General features: G+C 39.8%; 2 protein-coding genes across 2 annotated transcripts; one reads left to right on the forward strand and one right to left on the reverse strand.

Annotated features, from left to right (window-relative positions):
• Nucleotides 1-11,278: 11,278 nt before the first annotated feature.
• LOC6567637 lies at nucleotides 11,279-12,252 on the reverse strand. The gene has a single exon (XM_001994149.3). The coding sequence runs from the start codon at nucleotides 12,121-12,123 to the stop codon at nucleotides 11,593-11,595; it is 531 nt and encodes a 176-aa protein (XP_001994185.1). The 5' UTR covers nucleotides 12,124-12,252; the 3' UTR covers nucleotides 11,279-11,592.
• Nucleotides 12,253-12,562: 310 nt separating this feature from the next.
• On the forward strand, nucleotides 12,563-14,541 carry LOC6567636 (nuclear pore complex protein Nup58). Its single transcript, XM_001994148.3, has 2 exons — nucleotides 12,563-13,653; nucleotides 13,711-14,541. The coding sequence occupies exons 1-2, from the start codon at nucleotides 12,682-12,684 to the stop codon at nucleotides 14,437-14,439; spliced, it is 1,701 nt and encodes a 566-aa protein (XP_001994184.2). The 5' UTR covers nucleotides 12,563-12,681; the 3' UTR covers nucleotides 14,440-14,541.
• Nucleotides 14,542-14,770: the final 229 nt, after the last annotated feature.

A 14,770-nucleotide genomic window follows, 5' to 3' on the forward strand; every position in this document is an offset into this window, starting at 1 on the left:
GTGCGTTCAACTAGACTCACCCTCTGCACTAAGCAGCAAATAACTTCAAGCTGTGAAAATCAACAAAAATATATATTTTATAAGGCTGATGATAGAATTTGAATGAATATTTAGTTTCCCGTTTTTAAATGAATTTAACAAACTTTGTAATAAATTTATAAGATACAATAAATAACATAAAGAAATAAATAAATTTAGTTACTTAGTTCAATAAATGATGTAATATAATTGTAAAATGTAAAGAACAACTTTCATGCATAAAAGATAAAAGATTTTTCGTCATCATCATCTGCAACTTTACAATGTATCTCACATCCAAGATATTAATTTTAAGTGCTTCTATTAAATTTCTTTTGATTTTAAAGCTTGTTCGATAGTGTAATTGACACCTGACTGAGTGCAGCATTGCTGCTTTTTAGCAGCTGAAACCGAAGACGCGCGAGAAATGGCGTTGAATGTATTCGGTTCTGCAAAGCATCTTCCAAAACACTTGCTCAATGCGAGATGCGCGTGTTTTCTGGTTTGTTCCACAAATTGCATATAATGACAATTTGTTGCTACCCTTGTTGAGTTGAATTTGCGGAGATAGCAGGAGGGGAGAAAGGGGAACACACTTGTGTGTGCGATACCACACACAAAACGAGAGATGCAGCTAGATAAAAGCCATTTGAAAACTATTACGCCCACGAGATTCATTCAAGTAGTGCGGCATTTATAAATAAAATGCCTTACAAAAAAAAAAAACAGTAACTGCTCGGATGCCATAGTAGGAGATCGAAAATCAGTGGTGAGCAATGCTCCAAAGCAAGACCGTATGTATCAGCGGCTAGTAATAAATGTCTGGACACGGGACCATGAAATATACTCTTTCTCCGAGTCATAAGCCATTGAATGTGTTTTCCACACACTTTGGCAATGGTTTCGCAACACTTTCGCAAGCATTTCGCATCACTGGCAGGCAGGCTTGGCAGGCAGTAGGCAGCAGAGCAAAAATGGCAACACAAAATGGCGTTCTCAATGCTTCCTTTTTATTAGAATGTGTCCGTGGAGACGTGGTGCGCCATTGCCATTGTGTGCTTCGCTTCTGGCTGCGGTTCTGACTCTGTATCTGCATCTGTTTGTGTATCTGTATTTGTATCTGTATCTTTATTCTTGCCTGTATCTCAGTGTGTGTAGTTTGTTACACATTTCTTAGCACGTAGTTATCTCTCGACCAACAACAATAACAGCATCAGCATCAGCAATAGCAGCCACTTGAAACAACAATAAAAACCCTGAGTAACTACAGCAACAACAACAACAAAATGTTGCCAGCTCCCGAAGCTGGCATAAAACTTAAAACCCTGCGGGATAAAAAGTCATTGCATGGACTGACAAAAGAGCTACGCCTACATTTGGCAAACATCTGCAAGGAGTACGCAAGGAGTCACAGATATAATCATCGTCCCTATACAAGAGTCGTATATATTAACAGGAAGCACAGCTAAGGGACTTGCACTAGCTGAAAATCTAGCCGAAAATAAATTTAATTTTTTTAAACTTAGGAGTTCATAGCACTATATTAAGAATATATATCTAAGATTGTTCTATACCATCTTTGTTGATTGGTTTTGATCATTTATTTATGCTGCTTCAATTTGTTTTGAATTTCTGCAAATTTGCTCAGGCACTTGTTAAATTAAATTCAAAACAAAAAGTTGCCTTAAAGCCCTACATTAACAAGTCGCTGGTGTAGTTGTTTTATAATTTCTGCGCCAGCTGTCCGAGCTTTACTTTTTGTGTACACAGCAAGCATAAATTAAGAACTAATTAATTTTCTTATTAAAACCGTCTGAGTTACCTCCGGCTAATTTTCATTCACAGACTGTTTAAAGTAGCGACGGCTTCGGGTACAAAATTTGAATGTTACCTTTAATTGCGCACACATTATTTTGTGTAACCGCCCCGCTATTAATTTATTCATGATTTCATATATTGTCTTTTTTTCTTTTTTTTGTTAACTGAGAAGAGCTCAACAGTACTGCGAACTAATGCAAAAATTTATTGTGACTTTTGCCATTGGCAGCAACAGCTGCCGCACGTTATGTGTCTAACTATATATGTATATAGTTCTCTGAACTATTTTCGACACGCAGAACGTAAGCCCCACCCGAAAGCCACCCTGGCAGCACCACAACTCCAGAGAGTACCGAAAAAAAGCACACACAAAAAAACAACATAAAAAATAACAGACACACATGTGTCTCCTGCTTTAGTTTTATCTGGTGCACTGCACGCGGCGCATTTGCATAGTTTGTGTAAAAACAGCAGCTACGTTTTTATTTTCTTTTCTTTTTTTTTATTTTATTTTCTTTTATTAATGTGGAAAATGTAATTTCCAGAGCTTGCAACCGGCGTGGCAACCGCTAGAGGCAGTCAAGAAGCCGGCGCCCCAAAAAATTGGCATGTGGAAAATTGCACAAGCCTCGTACAGTTTGCGAGACTGTAAAAATTATTTTGCGGCCTGGCACAAAAGTTCAATAGCTGCTTGGGCCCTATAAAGTAAGTGGGTACAGAGACCTTAACGCCAATTTAAATTAAAATGTGTCAAATTGGAAATTGTTGATAAATTCGGAGTTAACCACTTTAAAAGTGTTGCCACTTTAAATTCGTATACCTTGAAATTCGGAAATCCAGTCAAGCAGCACAGACAATTTTGTTGAAGTCTTAACTTGGATGCGTTGTTAATTAATACGGAATTTGTAGGGTTATTAAACACTTTTTACAAAAATATTAAAGTATTTAAGTTCCGCATAAGCTCATGCTTGATAAATGATGTTTTCAACTAAAGAGAAAATTTAAGAAGGTTGGGATTAAAACTCACGCCACAATTTAAAGGTTTATAAATACTTGATAAATGTCATGCGTATGCACCATTTGGGAAAGCTTTTCACAGCAAATTGATTTATAGCATATTGATTACAAATTGATGTTTATTGCATTGACGATAAGACAGCCAGCCAAATGAGACCAAGCCAGCTGCAAGCGATTGCGCTGCCAGCCAGGGCTGCCTTCATTTGCATTTGTCATGCTCGTTAGAGTTTCTTAATTCCCATTAGTCGAACGTAATGCGTAATTTGATATGTTATAGCATTCACGTGACTTCAAACTTCGTCGACTCGCTCTTATGCCACCCCCAGGGGCAACCCTCTCTCTCTCTCTCTCTCTCTCTCTATTTTTCAAGCAGTTGCAAGTTGGAGCTGAAGTTGAAAATGATGTTTTCGAGCTTGCAACGAGCAAACTTTGCCACTTATAATTTATTTATATATGTATGTTATATACGTTCTTTGAACTAATGCACACAACAGCTCAAGAACACAGGCACATTGCGCATATCTAGAATCAAAATACTAAGCAAAGAAGTGTGCCAACTTTTAGTTTTACTTGGCAGCTGACATTCATGTATGGTACATGCATATGGAGCAACTACTTTAAACCAAATCCCCTGGATCAACTACATAAGTAGTTGTAGTGTCTCGAATGAGTGAGATACGGCTTGAGACTTCCAGTATGTATTAAAAAAAAAAAGTGTCTAACAAGTGCTTTCGAACTATAATCAATATAAACTTATGCCATATGAGTCTATTGACTACAAATTGAATTAAATTCTTCGATGTAAGAATGCACTTTGAGCATTCAGAAAATTGTTATTATTTACAGAGAACTCAGGTATTTAGTAATAAAAGTAATTAAGTTGGTTTCAGTTGCTTGTTTAGTTGCATAAAATAGTTTGTCAATTAAACAACACTAATAGAAAAGGCATAAATCTTGTAAATTAGTTAACAGCAGCAGGTCTGCTTGCGACATATTTACGAAGAGGTTACTTGTAATTCCTAAAGCTTGCTAAGGCACTAGTTGTACTCGAGCTCTCTTAATTCTTTCCCAGAATGAGGTCGTTGCATTATTATTATTATTATTATTATTGTTGTTGTTGTTGGGCTGCACAACTGTATATATGAATAGGTTTTTATGTACGGATGCATGCAAGGAAGTGGCTGTGGGCTGTGGGCTGTGGCAGCCACAGCCACAGTAGCACCACTTTTCATAATCTTTTGCATTTTATGGTCGGTGCGGTGGCAAACAACACAAACGTCGGCAGCCAAAATTCAAATGAATAGTATATTGCTGTAACGCCAGCAGGCAGCGAGTGGTGTGTGTGTGTGTGTGTGTGTGTGAAGGTGGGTTAGACTACATGGAGCGGAAACAGCTGTTTCCGTTACAGCAACTTTTGACCGAAAAACCCCTCTAAAAACGCGCTGTGTGAAATTATTATTACATTTTATGCGAATTCAACGAGTTCTGTGTGTGGGCCGCCAGTTGAACAGTTGAACGGCCAGCGGAGTAAAAACAGTTAGCGGGGGGGTGACGGCAAATTTGCATGCCTTGCATATGATAGTCTCCGACTGAGTGTCTATATCTTTTTGGCCTCAGCTACCAGCTACTCGGTTAAGTAATTTCCACAACGGCGTTTGCTTAATTAAAGCCGCAAACACGTAAAAAATGCGCATATTTTTAAAGCACTAAAGTGTGCTCTACAAAAACGAAATGAGTTTCAAATACCCTGTAAATGCGAATGGTTGAGAAGTCTATCAGCGAGGGGAGATAGAAGCATAATTAATAATTATTAATTAGTTATTAACTTGTTAATACTTACTTTAACTGAGTGATCAATAAATAAATATTTTGAGCCTCGTTACGGAATTTAAACTACTCTACCAGTCTAATAATCCTTTCATTTTTCAAATATTGTTTACTTATTTTGTTTATTTAATGAGGAAAATTTGTAAGCTTTCTGATGGCTTTTAATTGTAAAATCGGTCCAACATTTTCTGCATGGATTGGGGAAAAGCCAATCAGCCCAATCAGACTAAAAATTGAAAATAGTTGAAATGAATTAGCTATGTTGGCCAAACACAAATAAATTGTTGTGTTATCATTACATAGCACTCGAAGAAGTTAGTTTTCTAAAGTTACTAATTATTAATATAGATATCTTAACATTTCCTACAGAGTATCTCTGAGAACCACACACTTCCTAAGCATTTTCCTTTGTTTTTTTTTCCAGTCAGGCTTGCGTCGGAAGTTAATATTTTTGCAATTCGCGCTTGGGCTTTAGTTAAAAAAAATGTGTGAAAGGATGAGAATGGGGCAGGCGCGTTGGTCCTGTGGAAAATTAATGAGCGTCAACAGAAGACAAAGAAAGAATATAAAATGTTACAGTCTGGCAACGCTGGACACTGGTCTACGCCTAATTTCGTATTCGACGCACACAAATCTTGTCATTATTAACCCAAAACCAGGCTACAAAGTGGAAATGGTAGTGGAATCGCAGTTGAAGCTGGAGTTGGGAGTTAGAGCTGTAACTGGGCGGCGTCTGCTTTTTGGTCGTTTGATTTGCCCCATTAATTTCGTGGGTTTTTGGAGGGTCCTGTGGCAATCGCGGAGCTGCCGCGGCCATTGGACGTTTATTTGAGCTGCTCTGACAAGCGCTTTGGCGGCGGCGAGTTGTTTGCTTGTTGATTTGTATGCCGCTTTTCTGGGTGATTAACTCATCCATCAGAACCAGCAGCAGCAGCAGCAGCAGCAGCAGTAAAAGCTCTGCGACTTTCTTTCTGCTTTTGCTTATTTTTAATGAAGCGCAGCATTGCGGGCGGCCGCTTTTGCAAAATAATTAGAGGACTGAGTCGCAAATGCCCATAGGGATTGTTCCAGCTATTTGGAACATCAGCTGCTGCCTTCTCCTGCTTCAATTCAATACCAGCCCCGTGTATCAGCTGTGACGAGTTTGCAATTAAAAACTTTTTTCTTTCTGTCTTTCAGAAATTGTCGTTGTCATCATTAAGTAATTTCGACAGCTATGCAATACGTGGCGTATGCGTAATTTGGCAACAATGATTGGACATTTTACCTGAATATAGTTTCTTACACTCAAAAAAGCTGAGCATAATAATATCTTAAGCAAAGAATATATTCTAGGCATGTGACCGTTTAAGATAAAGTTTGTTTTTTATTTCTCGCAATGTAAAATATGGATCTTTAAGCAGACAAGTCACTTAAATATTTTGAATTATTAAAACAACATATAATTTATAAATTTATATTTCATAATTAGTGCATTTCATTTATGCATACATTTTGGCATTTCTGGGCTAAGTCTCAGTAAGTATCTGTTTCTGAGAACTCTTGCTATTAATAACCATTTGCCAATGCAGTTTCTTTTGGAAGCTACACATGGCTTAAATAGCCCCTAAGCCCTGTTTATTGAAATTAATGAGCATAATGGTAAATGTTGCTCAGCAACTTGTGGTATTGCTGTGTGGGTGTGCCACAGTGGGAGCAAGGATTTGTTGCGACACACTAATAGCTTGGTTACGACCTTAATAGACACAAATGAGAATATTCAAGGCTAATGTAAATTCAAATTACCCAATTCATTTTGCCAAACAAAATATATATCAATCACTTTAGTGGCCAAATTAATAATTACCATCAGCAATCACATTGAACATTCGCCTTAACATTTGCGACAGAATTCACATTTCTAATAGATTATTTCAGTTGATATTATAAAGCAGAATTGTAGGTGGATAAATCGGGTACGACCTTCATTCAAAATATGTTTTCAACAATAACTTGAGTATTTACTATTCAATCTTCATAAGATTTGTACTATAAAGTAAGCCAAATTTGTACTATAAATATAAAATTGTGTCTTTTATTGCTATCAAAAATCGATTTATATCAATAATTGAGAAACAGGCTAACGCTTATTGACTCTGAGATTCCTTTGCTGATACACACGGACAGCCAGACGACTATTAGTAGAGCGACTCGGCTGTTGATACTGATCAAGAATATATATATAGTTGATGTGGCCTGAGATGCTTCATTCTGCCTGTTACATACTTTTGCACGAAACCTTCTTTTTAACGAGAATAGGGTATAAAAACGTTCAAACTAATTAAATGTCAACATAAGCATAAATTATGCATTTCCATTTTCAGCGGCAACTGCTCAACTGATCTTTATAAATAATTCCTTCTTACGAAATTTGCATAAATATTGCAAATAATAGCTTTTGGCTCTCGATTGAGATTGAGATTTATTTTCACGGAAACTCGGGCAATTCTCAATATTTTGTCAAATGGGGGAAATTCGTGTCTGGAGGCTTGACGCGCAGTGCCAACAAAGAGGAAAGACATGTGTTGAACAAAGCGAAAAATGTTGCACGCCAAAAGGATTATGACACGTGCACGTAGCACACATGCGGCTGACGGCGTTGCACGTAGCTGGCGGGCGTTTGTTATATATATATACATACATATATATATATATATATGTGTGTGTGTGTGTGTATGTGTTAGTATTAATTCCTAGCTGCTTGTTGATTCCTCAGCACACATTTGTTGCCTGGTTGCTGTCTTGAACGTGTTTCTGGCAGTGTTTTTATTTTTGTCTGTTTGTAAGTGCGATAGTTGCCTGCTCGTATGTGTGTGTGTGTGTGTGCGTGTGTCCTGTTTTCATTATTAATACGTTGTATGCTTTTGCTTACGACACTTTGCAACTTTTTGTTTTGTCATCTTAGTCAAGTTGTTTCGCTGCCTTTGTTTCCTTTTCGTGACACAAATTATTCTTGTTGACACATAAAAATTGTTAACCCTTTTTTTTCTCGTCGTTGTTGTTCTTGTTCTGGCATCATGAAAAATGACAATAGATGATAAAAGCGCTTAGTTTTTGAACGTATGTGTGTGTGTGTGTGTGTTTGTGTCTGTGTGGGTGGTAGACATTGATGTATTTTGGGTCAAACTGTGCAAATAAATAATAAGCAAATATTTGTCGTTCACAGCTGTCTGCGAGCCTAGTTGACTTTATTTTGTTTCTCCCACACCCAATTTGACATTGTGAATTATGTATTTTAATTGCATTTTAATTGCTGTTCTGTGTTGTCCAATAAATTGGTGTTCATTATTTAGTCGCAGCACGTTTTTCGGACGATTTTTGGGTAAAAGTTTAACGCGTTTTCCTTCTTTTTTTGTTTTTTTGGCGCGCCGCCTCATTTGGCTAATAGAGTTTTCATTAGGGCGCTAATGAAGCATAGTTTTGAGTTTGGCAGCGGGCAGTAATTAGGCCAGCGGCGCCCCCTGTGCAGCTGCCCCCGTTACAGCCCTACCCCCACCGGCTCACTCCCCTAGCGGTCATTACAACTAATGGAAGCTGGAGGGTCAAAAAATGCGCCCGGAGCCCGGATATATCATTTGACCAACAAGCCAAACTGACTAAATAACCAAAAAGCCATGTACATATATAAAAAAGAAAAAAACAAACAATACCAAAAATGGAATAAAAAATAAAACACACGATTTCGGCTCGCATGTTGGCAAAACCTGCGGTCACAAAAGAGCTGTAAATTAAAATTTACTCGACATGAAATTGAAGCTCTCCACTGGGCTCTGCCACAGCTCAGCTCTGTTTGCAGTCAGTTTTCATTTTTTTTTTATTTTTTTAGTCCATTCTTTTTGTTTTTGGTTACTTTTTGCTGCACTTGCTTTGCCATGTCCGAGGGGAGAGTGGGTGGGTGTGCGAAAGCGATCCTTTCAATGTTGCACTCAGAGGCGCTGCGCCGCGTATTGAGTTGCATATCGAGTAATAAAATATCAAATAAAATCATCCAATAAAAACATTAATATAAGATGAAATACAAGCACTTTTTATTACTTTATATCTTATTGTAGTTCGTAAAAAGAATTTATTTTAACTCACTTTATACATATTTCTTAAATATATCCATTTATTACTATTATTACTTTCTATCAACAAATTTCTATTATTTACACACATTTTTCATGAATCCATCAATCAAATGTTTACATTCAACATACATTTCTGACAAATAAATTTCAAAATTGGATCCCTTTGATTTTTAGTTTTATTTATTTATTCGTTGAACTATTTGCATTGGCAGCAACAAAAATAATAATCCATTTGATGAAACCAAATGAAAGCCCCAAAGATATGTGGAAAATACGTTAAAAACTCCACTGTATAGTCGTATAGCTCATCTGGAATTCGTAGCAGTCTGGCAACGCCGTGGCCATGACGATGGCTTTTATATGCAATTCGACTGGCGTTTGCTTTTTACTTTATTTTTGGTGGATTTTTTCTTTCGTTTTTACTTGCAGATTCTTTTTTACATTTTTGGTTGATTGTGTTGCGGCTGCTGCCCGGCGGGCTCGTATTTTACGTGGTTAAAGTTTTGCACTACGCCAGACTGACAGGCCAGGACTCGCAACGGAGGCAGGAGGAAAAAGGCAAAGCAGATTTTGCCACGCGCACAGATTAAGCGCAAAAATTAAAGGCAACCAACAAAAAAATAAAAATGAAATCAGGGCAGAAATGAAAAAAAAATGTTGCTAACCAATGCGACTGCATTTTGTTTCAATCAATTAGCGCATTTTGCTTTCACTGCTGTTTAGCCACAAAATCGCCGTTAAATGGCAATTTGCGCAGCGATTATTCAAAGTCAAATCGCAGTGAGGCAAACAAGCAAGCAACGAGAAAAAATAGAGAAATAAATATAAAAGAACTATTTCTAACGAGCGCAATTAAAAACATTCAACTGCCCCGCGCATTTCTGTTGCATCTGTTTATTTAGTGTGACTAACACTCGAATTTGTTATTTATTTTCACTACAAATATTTATGTACATCGACTCGAGCTGCAGTTGATTTGTCAAAGTGACGGGCAGCCGTCGAACTGTGCCACGCCCCCCTCCCGACGTTGCAGATCCCACAGGGGCTTAGATGGATTTACCGCGCACCGCCAAATATTTTGTGTAAACCTGATTTTATTTTTGCCAGCAACAACAGTTAAGCCGCATTAAGTGGAGAATACACAAAATATATTATAATATCAGCGGAAAATGTTTTATTTATTATGTATACATTATTCTTATTATTATTTCTATAGCCGACATATTTATGATATCTCTTTTTATTAACAAAAAATACATATATAATGAATTATGAATATAGCTATTTAATTGTATGAAAGAATTATTCCACTTATATCATTGAATATCGAATGCACTCATTAAATTCGGCATTAAAAATGGCAACAAAAAAACGCCGAGGATAAATATCCTTGGAGACCGGAGTTAATTGGCTGACTCTGACCAACTGACCTGAATTATAGACCAGAGTTCGAAATATTATTATACGTTTTGTACGATATCAACGTATTTTATTAATATTTCACATTTATGCATTTATTATTATCCTATTTCGAGCCCACAACTTAAATCAATCGACGGACATTTACCAGGTTTAAAAAAGATGGCTTTAAGGGTGACGGAGTCATGGATCTTAGAAAGATTAAGTGAAAAATAAGATAAGACCAATCGACTTGGCTAGTGTCAAGAACATATATACTTGATGGAGTCGGAGTTAGTCATGAAATCATAAATTCATAAGATGTTATTAATTAATATGATTTCCTATAATTTGATATATATATGGGTATATATCATTGGGTATATAACTGCTACTGTTAGCGTAAGCACGGCTTCAAGTTGCAATTGAAGTGTGTTGTAAACAAATTTCGCAGTTGGCTTTAACAGCAGCGGAAGCTGAGTGATTGTCGACATTGCCGACATGTTTTGAGTAATTGAATTGATGTCTTGCTTTGTTTCGGATGGCAACAGATACAACTGCACGGGTTAATGGCCTACTGATTTCCCCAGTCAATCATCCAGCATACATACATATATATATATATATATATATATATATATATATATATATATATATATATATATATATTCGTATAAGTTTCGTTTAAGTATTTTAATAAACAACAAACAAGTTTTGTACACATGAATTCATCTTTCGACAAAATTATTTCTCGATCTCGATGATATTTAATGCAAATATATAAAGCATAATAATACTCATATTATCTAAGTTCGGTTCGGATATCCTAGATCTGGTACGATCTGAGTAATCCGACCAATTGACAGCCAGCTTTTAAGCTGAAGGATTAGTGCGCATAGAAACGAACTGAACAAGGACTATTGAAGGATACATCGAGTCGGCAAGTGATGATGATGAATATATACAATTTAGAATCAATGCATTTTGAACATAGTTTGATTTTCTTTGGACAATATTAAAGGACATTGTTGAGCATCTGCTTGCTTCTAAATTGCAGTAGATTAAACTAAACAATAATAAATAAATACATATCAGTTTTTGACAACGTTCAGCAATCGAACGTCGATTTTATTTTGATTCAATGCAACTTGCAAAGTAGAACATTCATATAAAAAAATGCGATGAACGCGAAGCTGTTCATCTGGCTTCTTATTACTTAATAATATGTCAAGATAGATAGTTGACTTCATTCAATGTATATAACGATTAATATATATGGGCTTATATATGATTTGACACGATCTGGCGTTGAGTTTCAATATCTTTGAGATGCATTCATTAGACAAAATGTGTAAAATTAGAGATATGCACATGCAACAGTTTTATATGTAATCAATACATAAATTTAAAATTGCTGCACGTTGTTCGGAGGAGCAAAGTGGCTGCAGCACGGCTGCTCTTCCTGCGGCGACAGCGTCTCCTCCAGCGGCGACAGAGGCTCCTCATTGATGGCCAGCGATGCCAGCACAACGTACTGTTGCTGCTGGACAAATGGAGATGGCGATGGGAATGAGGTGGGTGTGGCCATGGGCGTGGAAGAAGAAGTCTCCTCGTAGTTGCCGCAATATTGTTCCCCAATTAGACCCAAATAATCACTCTCATCCGTATCGCTGTCGTACAAATACTCCAAGCCGCCCAGCTCGACAAGGACGCGGCGCAGAAAGCGTAGCTCGTCGTGGGCACGGGTCACCTTCCGTTCCAGCGCCTTCATCTCGTCCTGGGGTATCAGGGGGCAGCCGAGCACATGCATAATGACCATCAGTGGATCTGCGGGCAGCGGCACGAGCTCCACCAATTCCTTAAGTATATCGACCAGGCGTGGTATTATGCCATGCTCATTCAGATACTTTGTATACTCCTCCTCTTGATCCGACATTATTTCTTTCCAAGTTTCGAAGGCAATTTGTGAAACGCGTGCTGAATTTCGAGAAACCTAGAATCACATGATTCTGAAAATAACTGTAAATACACTCATTTGAGGTGGCGCTCCTAGTGTTTCGTTGTGGTACTACAACAATTGGTAGCCACATTCGCTAACAGAACAGTGTTGGAAGTGCAAAGCAGAGCTAGCTTGCTCACAACTTCTGGTTCGATAAAAATATGAATCTATGATTGATTTATTTATACAATTTATAATATTATATTAATTTTTTTAAATTATTATTTGTTATACCTAAATACTGCGACCATTCACCATATGAACATGATGAACTCGTTGTCAATACCGAACTTAAGTACAACAATATATATCGATAAAGGAACTCATGTGAACTAGTTGTCAATATTAAAAATGCAACAATATATATCGATAAATTAATGGTCTGCGTTCAGAATTGTAAAAACTTGTGAAATCTTGTAACGTGAATCCAAACAACGCGTCTGTGGCAAAAAACAAAATTACAGTTAATAGAGAGAAAGAAACAACCGATAAGCGATGTCCTTCTCGTTCGGCACACCCACAACAAACCCCGGCCTAGGCGCAGGCGGCGCTGTCCCCGCAACAGGCGGCTTCAGTTTTGGCGCGCGACCCGCAACAAGCGCCCCGCCTCCTGCCTTTGGTGCTGCAACGGCCACCTCGAGTCTGGCCGGAGCAGCGAGTGCTGCCATAGGCGTAGCGGCACCCAACTTTAGTTTTGGGTCCACCGCTGTCAGTGCGGCGCCAACGCTTGGCTTTGGCTCTCAGGCTGCAGCGGCTCCAACCGCAACGGGCATGATGCTACCCGCCTTCGGAGCGGCGACAGCGGCGCCTGCATTTGGTGCACCGGCAGCAGCACCCGCCTTTGGCGCAACTGCAGTAGCACCCAGTTTTGGTGCACCCACAGCGACGTCTGCATTTGGTGCACCCGCAGCAGCACCTGCCTTTGGCGCACCCGGATCGGCACCCGCCTTTGGTGCAACAACAGCGACGCCCGCCTTTGGCGTTGCAGCTACAGCGCCTGCATTCGGTGCACCGACAGCAGCCGCACCCGCATTTGGTGCGCCGGGATCTGCCCCAGCCTTTGGTACAGCGACTGCCACAGTGGCGCCCTCGTTCAGTTTCTCGACGCCGACGACGAGCGCACCGACAACAGCGCCGCCCGCCTTCGGCTGCACGGCAATGCCTGCAACATTGGGCGCAGGCGTTGGCGCTTTCTCCTTCATCAAGCAGCAGGCTCCGACGGCCGCCAGTCTGAACTTCAACACGACCACAACGACGGCCACCGCGCTGCCTTTCAATGCGAACCTGCGCCTGGGCGGAAACATGTACTCCGGCCCTGGCCCCAATCCCAGTGCCGGCATCTTTGGCAAGCCATTGACAATTGGCGCACCGGCAGCATCAGCACCACCGGTCTTTGTTGGCCTCGGCGGCATCGATGTGGGCGCCACGCAACCCAAGCTGGGCGACAACAAGCAGGATGGCATCAAGGTGAGTACAAACAATCCCGAAACAAAACGGCTTAAGATTAATCGATTGTTCTTTCAGATAAAGGAGACCCAGGTGCCGGAGGAGATAATCAAGACAGTTGATGCACTCAAGGCGTACATCAAGCAGCAGAAGACCATCTCCTCGGATATTGGACGCACCTCGACATCCAAGCTGAGCAATGTGAGCCATGAGATCACAAATCTACGCTGGGTACTGCAGAGCATGGCCAATTCGGTGGATGCCAACAATCGGCTCATTAAACAGCTGCGCAGCGAAACGGCCAAAGCCATTCAATCCCTGGAGATGGTGCAGCGGACACAGGACACGCCGGCCGGACTGCAATTTGAGAATACGGCACCGTTCCAGTACTTTCAGTGCCTGGTGGCTAGATACGAAGAGGATCTGATTGGGTTCCGGCAGCAAATCAAGCTCACCGAAAGCCACATGCATGCATTGGCCAATCCACAGAGCATATCGCCGAGTGACCTCAAGCGTGGCTTCCATCAGATCAACGAATCCTTCGTGTCGCTCGCCGGACGCCTGCATGAGCTGCATCAGCGTGTCGAGGAGCAAAAGGAGCAATATTTAAATCTACGTCGCTATCGTCTGCGCGATGCCACCAATGTCTTTGCCAAGCTCGACAATCCGCCCGTGCAGCTGGTGGAGCCACAGCGTATCAGCAGCGGACCGACGCCCTTCTCCAGCATTTCGGCGATAAGCACGCTGAACAAGAGCTACGCAGCCGCCTCGGCGGCCACAGCCAACACTGCTGCTGCATCCAAATGATACGCCGCCAATTGGTCATCCAGCGAGCATTATTGGATTTAGTTTTTAGTTGTTATCTTGGAATCGAACGTTCAATAAACTTATTATCAAAGACACTAAGAACTCTGTGGATGGCTACAAATATACCTTCTCCGACCACATCCAAATATACAAGCAAAAGGACGAATATTTGTTAACCATTTGTCGAACAACTTGTACTAATTTAGAGCCTTTTATAGAACAGTTTTATTTCTGAGCTAGCAAGGATCTTGGGCTCGATCGGAAATTCTCAGTGTTTCCCTTAAACTTGAATGCCTATTAATATTAATACTTGCAGGTATTTGACAGAGTT

This window comes from Drosophila grimshawi, unplaced genomic scaffold, assembly GCF_018153295.1.
Source record: "Drosophila grimshawi isolate 15287-2541.00 unplaced genomic scaffold, ASM1815329v1 contig_311, whole genome shotgun sequence".
Classification (NCBI taxonomy): domain Eukaryota; kingdom Metazoa; phylum Arthropoda; class Insecta; order Diptera; family Drosophilidae; genus Drosophila; species Drosophila grimshawi.

Excerpts from the sequence above, each read along its gene's own strand:
- LOC6567636 (XM_001994148.3), top strand. The coding sequence starts at position 12,682 with ATGTCCTTCTCGTTCGGCACACCCACAACAAACCCCGGCCTAGGCGCA. Across the intron at positions 13,654-13,710 it reads ACAAGCAGGATGGCATCAAG|ATAAAGGAGACCCAGGTGCC; the intron begins GTGAGTACAAAC and ends TTGTTCTTTCAG.
- LOC6567637 (XM_001994149.3), bottom strand. The coding sequence starts at position 12,123 with ATGTCGGATCAAGAGGAGGAGTATACAAAGTATCTGAATGAGCATGGC.